Source organism: Nicotiana sylvestris, chromosome 9, assembly GCF_000393655.2.
Source record: "Nicotiana sylvestris chromosome 9, ASM39365v2, whole genome shotgun sequence".
Taxonomy (NCBI): Eukaryota; Viridiplantae; Streptophyta; class Magnoliopsida; order Solanales; family Solanaceae; genus Nicotiana; species Nicotiana sylvestris.
In genome coordinates, this window is record NC_091065.1 from 110,756,955 (window position 1) to 110,776,287 (window position 19,333).

Here is a 19,333-nt window from a genome sequence, read left to right on the forward strand (position 1 = left end):
GCCCCAACTTGATCCTGATATCTCATCCTTCTCTTAAACTATATTTGTCAGCTCCCATATGCCATAATTGAGATGGGTATGACTAATTGTATATATCTCTGTTACTGTTGAAAGCAACTCATAATGCTTATATTTCTCTGCTAGAATTGTAAATATTGTTAATCTTCATTAACTAGGTACCTCGTACCCTTTTTCACTTTGCATCTTTTACTTCTTGAAACTTGTGTCTACCTTCTAATTCTTTTATTCTTTTTTACCATACGAGTGAATAGATATTCTTGCCTTAGGGCTTATTATTAAGAAGCTTAAACATCTTAGTACACACATGATTTGCTGAAGACCTCACATTTACTCATCATAAGCATGATGCAAAATCGAGTTCCTCTAACTCAACTCTTCCGCAGCCACCTTCAATCTCTTACCAGCTATCTTTCTGAATGTAGATATCGTTGTATTACAAATAAAATAGAAACTAGAAGTTTGAATTCTTACAACTGAGCTCTACCACACGATCTAGAGTAAGAAGAATGAGTGACAGTCCTAAATGCCATGTAGCCTCCTACTTATAAGTGTGGTGCACAACACACCCATAAATAAGACTCTACTAGACACGGCTTGTAGACTCCCTAGGATAGAACTGCTCTGATACCACTTTTATCACGACCCAACCCGATGGGCCGCGACGGGCACCCGGTACCTTACTCAATCGAGTACCAACATAACGTATCTTTCATATCATTCTATCATAGGTAAATGAACCGGAGTAAAGCATGAGAAAATACAAACTTACACATATAAAGTACAGGCCTATAAGGTCGGCATGATTCTTTATATACTCAAAGCATAGGCCGACAAGGCCATACAAGTATCCATATACATGACATCTGTCTACAAGCATCTAAGAATACATAATATCATAAATGTCGGGACAGGGTCCCGCCATACCAATCTATATATGTACTAATCATACTGACCAAAGAAGCAACTCTGAAGCAAATGGAGTGCACCAATACCTTATGTTGAGCTAATAGCGTACTTGGAGGACTCTCCACCTATCTATCAGGACCTGCAGGCATGAAATGCAGCGTCCCCGGGCAAAAGGGACGTCAGTATAAATAATGTACCGAGTATTAAGGAATGAAAATCAGTAACTAGTAGACATGAGAGAAACATGGAGTAAACGACTCAACATGTATATCTAAATAACTCTGTGAATCATTTAGTATTATAATGCCGTGCATATGTGTATAAATGTCATATCGTGCATGGGTATATGTGTTAATAACATCATCAAGCCTCTTAGGGCATCCCATTGTATCATCTTGGCCACTGTGAGCAAATCATCAATGTATACTAACTGATCAGGTGGTGGTGCGTATATAACGCCATAATCTTTTCCCATATCTCATATACATATATATATATATATATATATACGCATATATAACTTCATCTGGTCATGGGTCAATATACATGAATGCAATGCATGAGAAGTACATTAATAAAATCTCTTGGAATGTCATAAGACCATAATATCATGAAGTGAACTCTTTCAACTTATATATTTTTCTGAGACACATGAACAGATGAAAGAATAATATAACACACGGAGAATCAAGAACATAAGCATCTCTAGCATTTCTATGAATAGAGTCATTTATGGAAGTTGTGTATTTGCTCGTTTCGTTTGCTTCGTATGGATCATGCCAAAAGAAATAAGGGATAGCCTTAACATACCTGCATGACATCTTCCTTATTACTCAACCAAGCTCGACATAATGTCCTGCATCTTCAACAAGTGAAATGATATTGTCGTTAACATATAATGTCGTACCATCGTATTTGGCTAGTCGTATGGCTTAAGAAAAATCGGGTAGAACCTCCCCTATTTTTAATACATCCCAAAGACCACTAAGGGTCATCAACATCCCAACTACAACAACTATAACCAAAAATAGCAACAACAACAATGCAATCCAATATGAGTTTCTCTTATTATCTTAACAATCATATTGAGCGGCAAGCTCGCTTTTACTCATAACAAGATATGAATTGAATCCAACTCTTATTTCATAAATTAGTTTACATCCTTCATAACAACATACTTATATGTATCATATTATTTCTAGTTTAAAACATCCACAAAATGCCTTCCAAAACAACCCCATACGTCTAGCACCCTAAATTTTTACCGCCAATCACTTGTTTTTCATCTTTTCTTCTTCAATCAACTTAATTAACACATAGAAAAGCTTTAAAACAGCAGCCGCAACATTATCAAATTATTTCTCACAATTTCCAGCCACTACAAACCATATATTTAGCAAAAAAATAGCCCAACCAAAGAGAACACCATATCTCATGTTCTTTCAAGTGCTATCTTATGGTTTTTCACTCAAACAACACAACCAACACAAGATTAGCCTAAGGCACAATCAAGAAGATGTTATGCATATCTTTGATAGCATCTAAAACTCGAAACTCTATCTCAACTTAGCTCACAACAGCCCTCAATCACACCACAACCTCATTGAAGCATTCTATTGTAGTCTTTAACACCTTTGATGATGATTTGAGTTGATTTCCCTTTAGTTTGGTTCTTGGGATATTGGACCAGCTCTTAGAGAGAATTGAGAGTGTTTTGGTGTATGTTTTCTATGTATAATGACGAGATATACAAGGAAGAAGATAACTTATAAGCCCACCGCCTCAATTCTCTAAGTAGGTGGGTAAGCTACCTACTTGGTAGCTTGAGCAGTGCAACTTGAAACGCGTGTATCTCTCTAATACAATATCGTATTGATAAATGGTTTGAAGAGTTGGAAACTAGACACATAGGGCTTTAATTCCATATAAATATCTCCATGTAAATCTCAATAGATTGGGAGAAAACGGCATCGCAACTGGCCTATAAAACTGCCAATTTCTCTGAAGCGCGGCGACATGACTTGGCGACCCTACTATATAAATTAATATTTCGCTACCCCGATGTCATATGAATAAATGGTTTAGACTATTGAAAACTAGGTTCCAAGACCTTCATTTTGGTATATAATATGTCCCAAAACGACCTCATATGACACATGAAATATATTGCTCAAAATGCTTCATTACAAGGCAAATCCTTAGTCGGTTTTTCCGCTACTTAAATCCGATTTTTCCCAAACTTTATATTTCATATACAAACATCATATATAGTTATATCTTGACTTTAAATGCATTTAAATCATAATTAATAAGTCTCATATTCATCTTAACTTGCTTAAGACATCAGTAAACCTTTCTTATCCTTGTAGAAGGATTTCATCCTTTTTGAGTTTACATTAGATAATCCTATAATGACAGTGACATCTGAAGTACAGGGTGTAACAACATTAAATCACTTTATATACTTTCAAAGAAGATCTCATTTCCTAGCTTACATCAATTGACTTGCGACATACTTTCACGTACAAAAATATGGGGTGTAACAGACTTGTCCTTGGCCATAGTCCCATTCCCCTCGATGTTCTTTCAACTGTCTCGCTAGTTAGGGCTTTTGTAAGTGAATCTGATACATTATCACTTGGACTTACGTAGTCAATTATGATAATTTCTCTAGAGAGTAATTGCCTAACGGTTTTATGTCTTCGCCGTATATGACGAGATTTACCGTTATACATAACACTCACAGCCCTTCCAATTGCCACTTGACTATCGCAATATATACATATTGGGGCCAACGGTTTGGGCCAAAATGGAATATCTTCCAATAATTTTCGGAGTCATTCAGCTTCTTCACCGACTTTGTCTAAAGTTATGAATTCAGCCTCCATTGTAGAGTGGGCAATACAAGTTTGTTTGGACGACTTCCAAGATACTACTCCTCCACTAATAGTGAATATATATCCACTTGTGTACTTAAAATCGGTTGAACCGATAATCCAATTTACATCACAATCCTCAATTACTGCAGGATATTTAATGTAGTGCAAAGTAAAGTCCTGGGTATGTTTTGAATATCCCAAAACTCTTTTCATTACCATCTGATGAGATTGACCTGGATTACTCGTGTATCGACTCAATTTACTTATTTATAGCACAAGCTATATCTGGTCGTGTACAATTCATAATATATATTAAACATCCCAACACACGGGCATAATCCAATTGTGATATGCTTTGGCCTTTGTTCTTTGCTAGTGCAAGATTCACGTCAGTTGGAGTCTTTGCATCTTTAAAATCTAAGTGCTTGAATTTTTCAAGTATTGTTTTAGTCTAATGAGATTATGACAATGCCAGGCCTTGAGGAGTCTTATGGATCTTAATACCAGAATTAAATCGGCAACTCCTAAATCTTTCATATCAAAATTGCTAGTTAGCATACGCTTAGTCGCATTTATGTTGACAACATTGTTTGGTCAAATTTCGCATGCCATTATTTGGGTGTTTATTTTAGTCCGTAAAGCGACTTAAAGAGTATACATACCTTTATTTCTTTACCTGAAATTACAAACCCTTCTGGTTATTCCATGTAGTTTTCTTCCTTCAAATCTCCATTTAAGAAGGCCGTCTAAACGTCTATTTGATGAATTTCAAGATCATATACCGCAGCTAATGCTACTAATGTTCTTATGACCGTAATTCTTGTAACTAGAGAGTATGTATCAAAATAGTTAAGACCTTCTCGTTGTCTATACCCTTTGATCACAAGTCTTGCTTTATATTTATCAATAGTGCCATCATCTTTCATTTTCCTCTTAAAAATCCATTTAGGACCCAACGGTTTATTTCTAGGAGGAAGATCAACCAATTCTCATATATGGTTGTTTAATATGGATTATATTTTACTATTGACTACCTCTTTCCAAAATAATGATTCCGAAGAAGACAAAGCTTCTTTAAATGTTCGAGGCTCATTTTCAATAAGAAAGTCACAAAATCTGGTTTAAATAAAGTAGACATTCTTTGAGGTTTACTATGTCTTGGTCCTCTTGATTAGATGCATTTTCTTTGGCTTCTTCCAGAAGTCATTTAGATATTTCACTAATCGACTCACATTCCTTTTTACACGGTTATATATATATATATATATATATATATATATATATATATATATATATATATATATATACGTAGAATTCAGCATTACTTGATTCTATAATCAAATTTTTATGAATGTCGGGATTTTCTAATTTATGAACCAGAAATCGATATGCTTTACTATTGGTTGCATATCCTATAAAAACACAATCAACGATTTTCGGTCCTATCTTTACCCTTTTGAGTTTAGGAACTTGAACTTTTGTCAAACACCTTAAAACAATTCAAGTTGAGCTTCTTTCCTTTCCATTTTTCACATGGAATGGATTGCGTTTTGTTATGAGGTACTCTATTTAGTATCCAGTTTGTCGTAAGAATAGCTTCCTCCCACAAGTTCTATGGTAAACCAAAACTTATCAACAAAGTGTTCATCATCTTCTTTAATGATTGATTATTTCTTTCCGCAATTCCATTAGATTTGGGCTTGTAAGGGTCGTTGTTTGATGAATAATTCCATATTCTAAACATATTTCTTCAAAAGGGGATTCATACTCACCACCCCTATCACTTCTTATCATTTTGATTTTCTTTTTAGGTTGTGTTTCAACTTCAATTTTGTATTGCTTGAACGTATCTATTGCTTTTTATTTACTACTAAGTAAGTAGACATAGCAATAGCGAGTACAATCGTCAATAAAATTATGAAATACTTCTTTCCACCGCGAGACGGTATTGAGTTCATGTAGCAAATATCTATGTAAATTAAGTATAAAAGATTTGAATTCCTTTCAACAGACTTATAATAATATTTAACATACTTAGATTTTACACATATTTAAAATTTTGATTTGTCCCACTCATACTTTGGCAATACTTTCAAATTAAATTTTATAATTGACATGTCTCAAACGTGTATGCCATAAATCATTTGACTCAAGTAAGAAGAAGAAGCTGAAATTTTATAATTCTCAACGATCATTCAGTTTGCAAAGGCCCTCAGTAAGGTAGTCTTTTCCTACAAACATTGTATTACAACCTTATTAGATACGAAAACACACTTTAACATGTTCTTGACAAGAAGTGCAGTATAGACTAAGTTCTTCCTAATTTCAGGAACATGAAGGACATTGTTCAGAGTCACCACCTTACCAGAAGTCATTTTCAGAAATATTTTGCCACATCCTTGAATCTTGACCGTTGCAAAATTTCACATAGAAAATGTCTCTTCGGCTCTAACGGGAGCATATGTAGCAAACACTTCTATAACAGCACAAACATGGTGAGTGGCTCCAAAATCAATCCATCATTCTTTGAAATTTTCCACCAGGTTGTATTCTGAAAGTATAGCACACAAGTCATCAATATCCTCATGCTTTTCAACCATGTTTGTTTGACCCTTCTTCTTGTCTTTCTTTGGAGCACAACAATCTGCAGATTTGTGTCCAGCTTTCCCGCAGTTGTAGCAATTTCCTTTGAACTGCTTCTTGCTTTGGTTACTTTTTGGTCCAGAGGGATTTTTTCTCTTTTACTTATTTTGTGGAACATCCTCAACAATGTTTGCTCCCATTATTGTTGCGTTTCCATGACCCTTCTTTTTAGGAGCATTGTTGTCCTCTTCGATCCTCAACCGAACAATGAGTTCTTTGAGCAACATATCCTTGCATTTGTGTTTCAAGTAATTTTTGAAGCCCTTCCACAAAGGAGGCAATTTCTCAATCATCACCGCAACTTGGAATACTTCATTAATGACAAGATCTTCAATAAAAATTATACTAATAATAATAATAATAATATAACTAATACTTTCAACAAAAGTACTAATTTGATGTATACCTTCAGTAAGAAGATCATGAATAATCACTTGCAATCCCTAGACTTAGGTAGTAACAAACTTGCTATCTACCATTTTGTAGTCCAAAGATTTTGCGGCAACAAATTTCTTCAACCAGGCATCCTCAGTTTTATATTTATTTTCCAGCACAATCCACATTTCTTTTGACATCTCTATATTACTATAGATGTTATACAAATCGTCCTCCATTCCTCTAATAATATAATTCTTACACAAAAAATCAGAATGCTTCTACGCCTCAGTCACGAGGAAGCGTCCATTTTCTAGAGTTTTGTCAGGTAGAACATGAACATCTTCTTTAATGAACTTTTTTAGACTTAAAGTCGTCAAGTAGAAGAACATCTTCTGCTGCCACCGCTTGAAATCAATCCCTGAAAATTTTTCGGGCTTTTCTACCGGTGCCAATGCCAGTGTTGTTCTACTTGTCGATGCATTGGCAGTCACCATTGGAACAGGCTGGTTTCCGTTCTCATTCGTCATTTCTGTAAAAAAAAATGGCATAAACAAATGTTTAATCTACAATGAAGATTTTATATCTTCAAATCGAATAAAACTGAAGTAGAAAATCATGTAGATTTTAATCTCCATCGAAGTAGAAAATCACTAGGATTTTAATATCCAAATAACAACTAGTAAAACAAAGGATTTAACCTCTAAACCGGGAGTAGAAAATCACAGGTTTAAATCTCTAGAACAATATATACAATACAAATACAGAATATAATTAAGTCCTTAAGCTTGTTAGTAATCTGTATTTGCAAAGTAAATCTGGAAATAAAATAACGTAAAAACATAAATGCAGAAGAAGTAGATATTGATGCGAGCCCACTGAATTTACAGTGTTTCCTTAAGGAACTTAATCCCCTCTTAGTATCCGAAGTGATATATTATTTTCTCCCAGAATAGAACGAATTACACACTGGTATAGCGGTACTTCAAACCCCATTGTTTTAGCAAATACAAATGATCGGTAGCAAATCACACTTACAGTTGCTTTCTTTCAGTTAAAACAATGCAGAAGAAAGAAGGAGAATTCAGAATTTTCGTAAGGAAAATCTGAGGTAATGACTTGCTATTTATAGCCAACAGGTTGGGTTTAAACGAAGAGGTGCAACTCTTCAAGATGATCGTTCACGTAAAACGGCTATTATGTAAATGACTACAATGTCTAGAGAAATAAACTAACAATATGACAAAGATAAAGAAGGAGAGTCAAGGCCCGCGAATGCCATGCAGCTACCTTGATAGTCTCCAAACTCTGGAACCTCAATCAGCAACTGTCGTTGCGACCGATATCGCCTGGATCTGCATACAATATGCAAAGAGTGACGTGAGTACACCAACTTAGTAAGTAACAAGTCCAAACTTTGAACTGAAAGGTAGTGACGAACTCAACCGCAACAGATATGATAGAAATAATTGTACATAAATGTAGGCATGCTTTCAAGTTAAATAGACCGCTTAAGGCAATAAAGTAAATACAGATCTGAATAGTGTAAGGTATACAGCTCAGCTATATCTACATGACAATGCACAAACTGTATGAAATGCACCATGTGATCTCACTCTCAAGTGCTCAACCATTCGATACTGTATATGGCCATCCGGCCTAGGAAAATCCATCCTCAAACATATACAACACTGACTGTAAGCCACCCACTACCGAGGAAAAAGGACAATCCAACCTTGTGGAGAAATCCATCTCCATATATCAAGTACTTTGGACAAATCCATGTCCAGGGAAATCCATCCCTCAATAATATCATCTACGCTCACTAGGGGTGTGTTACAGACTCTGGAGGGGCTCTTATAGCTCAAGCGCTATCATAATCATCAATATAACCACTGCGACATGCAGCCCGATCCAATAACTGTCACTCATAACCAGGCTATCGGCCTCACTCAGTCATCAGCCTCTCCAGTCTCACCCACAAGCTCACAATATCATAAAAACAAGCCCGTAACAATGATATGATGAATCAATAAATAACTGAGACTGAGATATGATATAAAAATACATGAACATGATTGAGTACAGATTATAAATAAAAATAGTGAGATGACAGCAAGAAACGACCACTAAGGGTCTCAACAATACCGGCATAAAGCCTAAACACGATATCTATCATGATTTACACCTTAATTACTTTATCACCATGATGAAAACATGGACATCAACAAGGTAGAGTCACTAAACGGTGCCATAGACTCATCCAGGACACAATTCTCATGGTGCATGCCCGCACGCTCGTCACTTGGCATGTGCGTCACCTCAATACTAATTACATAACATATAATTAGGGATTTCGAACCCTTAGAACTAAGTTTGGAAGCGTTACTCACCTCAAACCAAGTAAAATCCTACTCTGCAATGCCTTTGCCTCTTAAATCGACCTCCAAACGTCCCGAATCTAGCCACAAGCAATACAATACGATCAATATAAGCTAAAGGAATTAATTCCATAAGAAAATATCAAATTATAGCCAAAGATCCAAAATCGGCTCAAACCCGACCCCCGGGCCCATGTCTCGAAATTCGACAAAAGTCACAAAACCCGAAAGCCCATTCACTCACGAGTCTAACCATGCTAAATTTATCAAAATCCGACCTCATTTGGTCACTTAAATCCCCAAAATACATTCTCCAAATTCTCAAGCCCTAACCCCAAATTTCCAACTCAAATCTCTAATTAGGTGATGAATAAAGCCATGAATTCACGAAATTTAGACCATTACGGGTTAGAATTACCTACCCCAAAGTTTTTCTTGAAATTCCTCGAAAACATTGCCTCTTCCCGAGCTTCTCAAGTCCAAAATCGAAAATGAAACACAAAACCTCGAGCTGGTGTTTTTCTGCCTGGCAATACCGCACCTGCGGTCCATTTTTCGCTTCTGCGACGCCGCACCTGCGGAAATTCCATTGCGGTGCGGATTTCACTTAAAATCCTGACCTCTCTCCTGCGGCCTCAAGACAGCATCTGTGCCTTACGCAGGTGCGGAAACCATCTCACTCTCCAAACACGCACCTGCGCCCCTGGGTCAGCTTCTGTGACCACCGCAGGTGCGAAAATGTCATCGCACCTACATCCTCTGCCTAAGTTTTTCTTAGCTGCACTTGCGACTCCTCCTTCGCTTATGCGGCCTCGCACCTGCGGTTCCCCCTCCGCAGGTGCGGTCACACCAGAAACAGCAGCTTCAGCTGCACTTCTTTAACTCAAAATAATCCGATAACTACTCGAAATCACCCCGAGGCCCTCGGGACCACAACCAAACATACCAACAGATCATATAACATTATACAAACTTAGTCGAATCTTCGCATCACTCAAAACAATATCAAAATACCAAGTACACTCGGATTCAAGCCTAAAGAACTTCTAAACTTCTGAATTCCACAAACGACGCTGAAACCTACTAAACCACGTCTGATTGACCTCAAATTTTGCACCTAAGTCATAAATGACCCCACGAACCTACTCCAACTTCCTAAAATCTAATCCGACCCCAATATCAAAATTTTCACTACCGGCCAAAATCGCCAAAATTCTAACTTTCGTCAATTCGAGCCTAATTCTACTATGGACCTCCAAATCACATTCTGGACGCGCTCCTATGTCCAAAATCACCTGACGGAGCTAACAGAACCATCAAAATTCAAATCCGAGGCCATTTACACATAAGTCAACATCCTATCAACTTTTCCAACTTAAGCTTTCAATTAAGAGACTATGTGTCTCAATTCACTCTGAAACCACTCTAGACCCGAACCAATTAACCTGGTATATCATAATATAGTTGTAGAATACAAAAGAAGTAGGAAATGGGAGAACGGGGTTACAACTCTCAAAACGACCGGCCGACTCGTTACATTTGTAAAGGAGGGAAAATCAAAATTAATTTTTCCCTCAATTTCTCATTCACCTCAATTTTGAACAAAAACACCACCACTAATTATTAGCAAAAACAGATCTAGGATTTTAAGTCACATGTTATGTAATGCTCACCATCTTTTTTTACCATAAGTCTAAACCAATGTTTTAAAAGGCGTTTTCGGGTGAGTCTTGGGGCAAGGCGCACCAAAAACGCCTCGAGGCGATGCTGTGGAGTAAAAATCTCAAGAGGCGTACCCCTAGCAATTCGGGACGTACACCCGGGCATTAAAGGCATATGCCCGGCGTTTGAGGCACATTTTGGCGTAAACCCCAGAGATTTTTCAAATTAAAACAAAATTTATTGAATAAGTCCTTCATATAATACCCAAATTCTCAAAAGTCATCTTGGTAATTACACAAAAGTTTTAAAAAGAAATTGAAATGTATTAAATTTAAAAATCAAGACCTTTTTAATTGATTAAAACCCTAATTCATGGTCTTTCCCAATTCTTTATCATGTCCGCTAGTCTGCTAATATCTCCTAAAAGCAATGAATATTCAATTTTGTTTTTACAAATACAAAGAAAACTCTATTCTCCTTCATAGCAGCAAGTTTAAAGTTCAAATTGCAGGTTAGTCATCATTTTTGTTCCTCTATGTAGAAAATTTTATTCTTTTAGACTCAAGTTACTTGTGCTTGTAAGTAGCGTATCATAGAGTGTTTTGTGAGTAGCGTATTAGTAACGTGTGTGTGTATGAAAAATATATATTTCACATATTTATAAAAAAAAAATCAATTTTTATGCAATTTTACATGTTTATAAATATTTACTGTAATTATATTAATTTTATAAAATATTAAAAATTAAATACCTATGGGGCTTATGCCCCGTGCCCTTGGGGCTTACGCCTCGCTGAGGCATATGTATAACGGCTCGTTTACGCCCACGCCTTTTAAAACACTGGTCCAAACTTAGTATTAATTACTCAATATTATTTTTATTTTTTTAATGATATGAATAGAACTGCCACTTGAACTCGGTGGCAAAGAAAGTAGCGTCCCTGACAGCCCAGAAGCGAACTAATTCGTCAATATTAAGTGGATTCTCGTTCAAGAACAGCACCATAACAGGGACCGGTTCGGTTTACTTGGGAAGAGCCTGGGGTGATTATTCCAGAGTAATTTTTTCTTACACTTACATGGACGAGATTGTTCTTCCTCTAGGATGGAGCGATTGGGGCAAAACAAGTCGAGACTCGTAAGTCTTTTTTTGGTTTTGTTGGTCTTTTAAATTGCAAATTGATTTACCAAAGTTTAAAAAAACAATGTGAAAAATGGATGTAGGAGAGTTTACTACGGAGAGTACAGGTGCAGTGGACCAGGAGCTAACATGACAGGAAGAGTGCCGTGGGCGCGAATACTCACCGATGAAGAGGCAATGCCTTTTATTGGCACCTATTATATTGATGGCAATTCTTGGCTCATACATCCCTAGTAATAAATTTAACGTATCCTCTATATATGTATCCACCTTAAATTTTAAGTAGTACCTCTATTGTGTGCATCACGTATGAACTTTCTTATTGCATATACCCGTTCTTGTCTCCGTTGTTGATGTTGTTGCCAGGCAAATAACGAATTTATTAATTTGAATAACGAATACATTATCTACTGCTTTTTAGTTTAAAAGATGCATCTTATAGTTTGATTATTTTCTCCAAAATGTTAGCCTCGTTGTATCCCCTGTCCTGCCCTGCTATTCGTATGATATATGTTGTTCTTCCAAGTTTACTTTTTTGCTGTAGATATACATGTTGTTGGAGTATTAATTCTTTGAGGTGTCCTTACCATATTGTTTCTGAAGGGGTTACATTGAGTACCAATAGTTCTAGTATAGTTGTTTTAATCAGAATCTTAGTTTTTGCAGTTTGATTGTTGTATCGAGCTGACTTCTTGGCTTAGTTACTGCGCTTGTAAGTTTTTAATCTCCTTAATTTGGGCTCAATCATATAGTATTTGATATCAACCTTCTGAACCAAAACAAATAATATTGTGCTCAATTGTCAATCACAATTAATAAAATTTACAGAAAGATAGATAGATAGATAGAGAACCCAATGCAAGAAGAAGTTCAAATTAAAAGAGGAGGCATAGGAGACTAGTATACAGCTGAGAAGCAAGCAAGTAGTGGATTTGTTTTTATTTTAGACTGCCCTTTCAACTAACATCACATTCAAATTCATATCATAACAATTGGCCCTATTTTAATGCTTGCTGCAGGGGAGTTATGGACTAAGTTGGACACTAGGATCCGACTTCCATTTCTTGACAATGACATTAGATATTGACACTATGATTAATGCATGGATAAAGCAACAACTTACATAACATATACTAGTGCTATATACACTTGGAAATGTGTGTATTTGGGATTCTTTCTTAGGGCCAAATACAGGCCTGAGATATGATCTTCCAACTAGGAACATCCTCAGCCTCAAATATCCAGCCACAATAGTAATAGTAATCCTTGTTGCCAGAAACCAAACTAATGTTGCTATTATTGTTGCCTGCTTCTGCATCATCGGAAAATAGCACATCATCTGTTCCTTGCAAATTGGTGTCCTCATGAGATCTGACAATTAGTGCTTCCAGAAGCAACACTAACGAAGCCATTCTTTAATTTACCAACAAATTGCTGTAACAAAAGACAGAAAATAGAAGGGGGTTTTTGGGGGAGTACTATTTCTTCCAATGGAGAAGTGCTTTAATCTCCTTTTCCCAACAAAAATACCTATAAAATGCAATATAGCCTGCCTTTACCATATTAATGAGTTGATCCCCAACTACTCATTTAGCAACACGAAAAAAATTTGAACTTTCAAAGTATACGTTTCTTTACCTACTTAAATGCAAGTTCTGTGTCTGTAAACAACTTATTAATAAGCTAGTAGTAATTTGCAATAGCCCCATATCAGAGTTGAGACTTCGTCCTAGCCCGGCCCTTCTCACATTAATTCTCTGTATGCTGTGAGGAGAGTTTACATTTATACTTTCACAATGTAAATAAGTTTTATGCTATAAATCTATTATAGGTAATCATTTATTGATAACCTAGAAAACGGAGCTTGTAAAATATTATTACAGTTGAATGGAATTTCTTCTCCTGTCAGATTTGAGTTGTGTGGCTTATGAAGATTTTAACAACTTTATTTAGTATTTCCAATGTACCCAAACAAAAATTATATGGAGGTTGAAGTGCCGTTTTTTATTTATTTCATATAAACTTCAAGAGAAAATTAATAAAAATCAAAGCATGAAAGTGGCAACAATTTGGTTTCATGCAAATCTTACCTTTGAAGCTGTAATGGTAGTTTCTAAGATAGTTGGTCTGTTCACGTATAACGTGAGATATATGAGTCAATGGGAGTTGAACAACCCATCAGTAGCCCAATTTCATTAGTCTTTTTCGGCCTAAAGGCATTAAAAAAAGTTTCAAAAATAGCCCAATTAGCTATAAGGACAGGAGACCCAATTCGATCACCTAACGTGTTAGACTGCAGTGCTGTACAGAAATTAAGACACCTAAGCAAGATATCCATCTGTGCTGTTAGGTTTGATTTCAATAAAATTTCATTTTTTCATGTATTTTTGTCATTTTCATCACTTGGCATTATTACCTTTGTGTGTAGAACTGCGACACATTTACCCTTCAATTTTGTATTTCTTTTAAGAATAAGTCCAAGTCTTTTTAATATAGTTTCTATCCATTTTGGCTATGCCATTATAGCAGATTCATTCCTACATACTAAACTTAATTTGGAGAGTCCATAATCATCACGCAAAAGGAAATCTATATGAGGTAGACAATGCTAGCTAGCTTAACTGGAATTCTCCATTCCACTTAAATTAATCTTGCACAATCTTTCCAACGTACTAATCACTAAAGATGTGATATATAGCCACTTAGACAGGATAGAATGTGACTTTCAATAAGCATGCGCAGAAGTAATATCAAAGAGATGGTTGACATAGACAAGTTCCACTTTTAAGCTTAATTGTGTTTGATGCAATGTGGATTTAACATATTTGTGGTTGAATTGTTTAGTCCAGATTGTGCCACAAGAGGTACATATAGGATTAGGTGGTTTCATTTTATTAGCTGGCTGAAGACACCAAAAAGAATTGCCATCAATTATCAGAATAAGAATAATGGACTGCGGGTAGAACAAAGTTATGATAAGAAAATAACATACTCAGTATAATTCTACAAATTAAGGTCCGAGGAAGGTTATAATAAGAAAATGATATAACTTTTATACATTGACTAAGTGCAAAAGATTTTTTACACTAATACAGCATCTAAAAAATTACTACAATACCTCCTAACCCTCTAAAAGACTTTTCCTCGCATTGGAGTACGCCATAGCTAGGTACTCATGGAGAGCAAATATAAAAGTTAATAAGCAAAAAAAAAAAAAAAAAAAAAAAAGATCATGACAAGCGAGTTAGCATTCTGTTGGGAATTATATCTAGAGCTAGCAGGCGAGACCAACAAGAATTGTGGTATATAAAGTGATAATTACTCCATCATCTTTAATTAACGATTTCGAGTCTTGAATATAAAGTCGTCTTTGTGAGGAAGTGTTTTAACCCAACGTCCTGGTGCAAATCCAATCACATAAAAAAAAAACTTGGGCGAGCAAGGAGGATTGTCATTGGGTGTGATTCTTGAAATGGTCAAGACGACTATCAGCGAGACGCAAGGAATATACAATCTGTTTTAACTGACCCCACGTGAAAGGCCTGTAGATATTACTATTATTTGTAGAAATAATACTCTTATTCTTGATTTGAGAAGGAGAAGTTATCCAAGCGTCAAGTGCAGGAGCCGCAAAATACATCATTGACATTCTCGTTTTCCATGAATTCATCGCCACTACCCTATGCCTCACGCTTGTAAATCTTCCATTCGTCAAAGCCTGCAACCATTATTTTTCCCATTATTAGTCATTGAATTTTAGTTTTGATATATACATGAACATTAATTACAAAATAATTTTTTTACACAATCAGATACGTAATAAAATTAATTTGTATAACACACATTAATCAGTAATTATTTATTATAATTACTGGATACAGACCTGAAAGGAGTCCCCGACGAAAACAAAGAACTCATTGGGGTCAGGAGGAACGGGAATCCAGAAACCGTCATGGGAACAGATTTGAAGACCATTAACGTCATTTGATCGAAGGATGGTCAATATCTGAGGGTCAGTATGCTCTCCAAATCCAATTCTTGATTTTGATCCAACGGTAGGGAGAGGAGGAGAGATGTGGAGTCGTTCTTGTTCTACTGGTGATGGGTCCCAATTATGATTGAATTCTTGTTGATGATTAGGTGCAGTGAGTGGTGGATAGTGATTGATCCTGAAGCAAGAGTCATTCTGGGAATCACTTATGAGGTTGCTAAAAATAGACTTGTCTTGGGTCCTTAAACCTTCCGCCACCAATTCAAGAATGTCGCAAGCCAGATTCTTAACTGCACTTAGGTAATCATTTGCCACGCAGCTGCAAAATTTACAAGACAAATTGGATATTGACATCAGCGCAAGTACCCAAGAACAAGCCGCGCGCTACCTCTACTAAATCGCTAATTAGTTAGAGATTATAAGTATTAAACAAATAAAACCAAATCAAATAAAGACTTCTGACTTTTTCTTGTTAGGTGGCCCTAGGCATCAGACGTATATGAAATTTTCCTTCATTACATTATTTTTATTAGCATTGACTTATCCTGTTTGCCGTTATATATATATATATATATATATATTACGCTTGTCAACGCCAAAAAATAAAAGAAAAAACTGTAAGTAGGAGTATATTTTAATAATAAAAATTTTCTATTAGAGAAACCTAGTAGTCTAACATATATATATATATATATATATATATATATATATATATATAAAAGAAACATATGCTACAAGTTTGCAATTGACAGTGCAACTGTTTGGGGATTAGGAAGATGATAATCTGATACACCTAAAATTCGAAAAAGGGTGGTCTGGTCGTGTCTATGTACTTACTATCTGAAAAGTTTTTTCCATCCAACTAAAGTCACCATATTGACCTAAAAAGGGGGTCCATGCACGTACGTGTAAACATATACCATTTGACTTGAATTATAAAGACTTATCAATGGCCTTTGGCTGGTCAATAGTCAGCTGCTAGCTAGCACACAATAAGCATTAGGTAACATAGATATTTTAATTAATACCTGACAACCTATCTGTTCCTCTGAAAAGGAGTTGCCATCCTTATTAAAAAATATTTTTGAGCCTGTTTCCAGGTACGCCTTCAAACAAAGAAGAGTCTGTCCCGGTTTGAATTCAGGCACGGCCCGCCCGTCTGCTGCTAGGTCCGGAAATGGTGCCGGGTGAGGGCGTCGCTATGCCCCTTAATGAATCGAATGGTCCTTCGACCTTCGTTTGATTCCGAAGGCCGGCACGATTCACAATAAGTGATCAGTTTCCTTTTAGCACGCCCATTAAGAAAATGCTAAATTCTATACAAAAATACCTAGTATGACTAAACTACCCTTATTAAATATTGGTCACATAGTTACAGTGAGGAGTGTGAAAACTTTTTAGGGATATGCACATAAGGGTAAAAGAGTAAAAACAAACTGAATTTTTTCTTAATTACCTAACTGGACACTCATTTTGAACCAAAATAAAAAAATAAATAGATCATTTATTGTGAACCGAAGAAGTAACCATTAATTTCATTAGCCTCGGAATAACTAATAATACGGCTGATGAGATTCCCAATGCAGACATTTTATCTTTTTGCTACAATATTTAAAATTGTAGATAGTTTTGATGAAAAGTTTGCTACAGTTTGAGAAGACTTATTAATGTCTCCTCGAAGAATATCTTCAAGAAAGAAGTAAATATTCTTTCCCTCCAGCTTACACATTGATGATGTAATCGGACCAAATTGTATAATATTGTATTACGTGAACATGAGATGAACAATACGAATGCGGCGTAAATTCATTAATGCACTAAAGGTATTATTATATAAATACCCACTTGATTTAGTTAAGTGGGGCAAGCATGCTAATCAGAAGAACAAATTACGCTTGTTTCCATGACTTAGACTTAGACTAATGTTCAAAAGCTGTAAAAGCTACGTGCCCGTTGAATTAATGTGCATATGTGATATCAAGGTCTTCTAAAATCAGATCAGAAATGTGGTTATTCTTGAAGGAAAAGAGGTAAAAATAAAATTCAAAGGCGTAAAACAAAGTGGCTGTCAATCAAGTACGAAATATTAGAGCTAATTATGAGGAACCACTTACAATTTGGATTATGGAACAGCTAATAAAGTAATAAAAATATTTTTTTCTAACCATTTAAATTTTTAGATGACAATTCAATATGATATCAATTAGATAGAGGTCCTAAATTCAAATCTCACTAACACCCATTATGAGAAGAATTTTCACGTGTTTGGCTCATTAAAAAATCAAGTCCAAGATCATGTAAATTAGAAGATATAATTAATTAAGTAAATGCTTAAACTTTTAGATAAGATGACGGATAGAAATAAATAAATTACCTGAAAGTAGAAGGGTCATTAGATATGGTTTTGGAGCGTTGAGAAAGCGAAAGAGGATTGGCTTCCAAGAGAATATACTCAAGATCACCTTTATCGCCATTGAAGCCAATATTTTTGCAACCATAGCCAAACGGAGTTGCAGGTCCAGCACGTCGTTTCTGAGAAACCGGACGAGAAAAGAAGTCGACGGCTTCCCTTTCCATTCTTGCAATAACCTTGTTGGGAACACCGTGGTTTGTTACCTTAAAAAAACCGTAATCTTCGCATGCTTTCACTATCATCTCAGACGACTTGGACTTCTCCTCAGATAAGTCAATTGTTGGAATTCCGAAAGCTGTGGTTTTCTTGTTACCACGCCTCAGCGTATTTGGAGTTGCCACTACCATGTTATTTTTTATGATGGCTAGAATATTTAATGTGTGGGTGGTATTGTAAGCTTAATAAGTTGCCTTTGGATAAGTATATGATTTTGAAGAGTGATAGAATGGAAGAGTTGAGCTAGAATGCTCTAAGCTCTCTCGGACACGCCTATAAATAGCTAGACTAGATGGAAACGAGGGAATTAGGAGAGGGACCCTCGAAAGGGTTTAAAGGACTAAAAAAAGAGAGGAACAAGAAAAGGTGAGGTGGGGGCCGTAGGACTAGGAGAAGGGGAGCGTGGGGGTGTTGCCACGACCTTTGACAAACTTTATTTAATTTACTACTCCACTATTATTCAATTTTTTTTTAAATGTGGTCCGCAGCAAAACTTGTACCTAACTTATCTTTTGTTCTTCATTCAAATTTGATGTATTTCTAGGCAAACTTTAATTTCTTCAAGACAAGGGAAAACGATTGACCCCAACACCCATAACTTATATAAGTTAACTTTTAAGACAATGGTATCGCATGTGTATCAAAGAGAATAAACAACAGTCTAGTGCTTTGAAAATGAAAAAATACATATCCTCCACATCTCCA

At 35.9% G+C, this 19,333-nt stretch overlaps 2 protein-coding genes across 2 annotated transcripts in view; one reads left to right on the forward strand and one right to left on the reverse strand.

The window, feature by feature from the left end:
• LOC104235848 (probable pectinesterase 53) overlaps nt 1-12,447 on the forward strand; it is a 34,128-nt gene extending 21,681 nt beyond the window's left edge. The window contains exons 4-5 of the mRNA XM_009789676.2: nt 11,770-12,005; nt 12,092-12,447. Coding sequence (XP_009787978.1) covers nt 11,770-12,005; nt 12,092-12,242 — 387 coding nt within the window. The 3' untranslated portion in view covers nt 12,243-12,447. The remainder of the gene's footprint in view (nt 1-11,769; nt 12,006-12,091) is intronic.
• Nucleotides 12,448-15,035: 2,588 nt separating this feature from the next.
• On the reverse strand, nt 15,036-18,891 carry LOC104235849 (gibberellin 2-beta-dioxygenase 2). The gene is made up of 3 exons (XM_009789678.2): nt 18,374-18,891; nt 15,892-16,318; nt 15,036-15,726 (listed from the first exon to the last, which is right to left on the reverse strand). Exons 1-3 carry the CDS (start codon nt 18,757-18,759, stop codon nt 15,460-15,462), a joined length of 1,080 nt encoding a protein of 359 aa, XP_009787980.1. The 5' UTR covers nt 18,760-18,891; the 3' UTR covers nt 15,036-15,459.
• Nucleotides 18,892-19,333: the final 442 nt, after the last annotated feature.

Bases quoted from the DNA above. Each gene is read 5' to 3' on its own strand.
- LOC104235849 (XM_009789678.2), bottom strand. From the start codon at position 18,759: ATGGTAGTGGCAACTCCAAATACGCTGAGGCGTGGTAACAAGAAAACC. The intron at 16,319-18,373 runs GTAATTTATTTA...TAAATTTTGCAG, and splicing joins AATGACCCTTCTACTTTCAG to CTGCGTGGCAAATGATTACC. The intron at 15,727-15,891 runs GTCTGTATCCAG...TAATGGTTGCAG, and splicing joins TCGTCGGGGACTCCTTTCAG to GCTTTGACGAATGGAAGATT.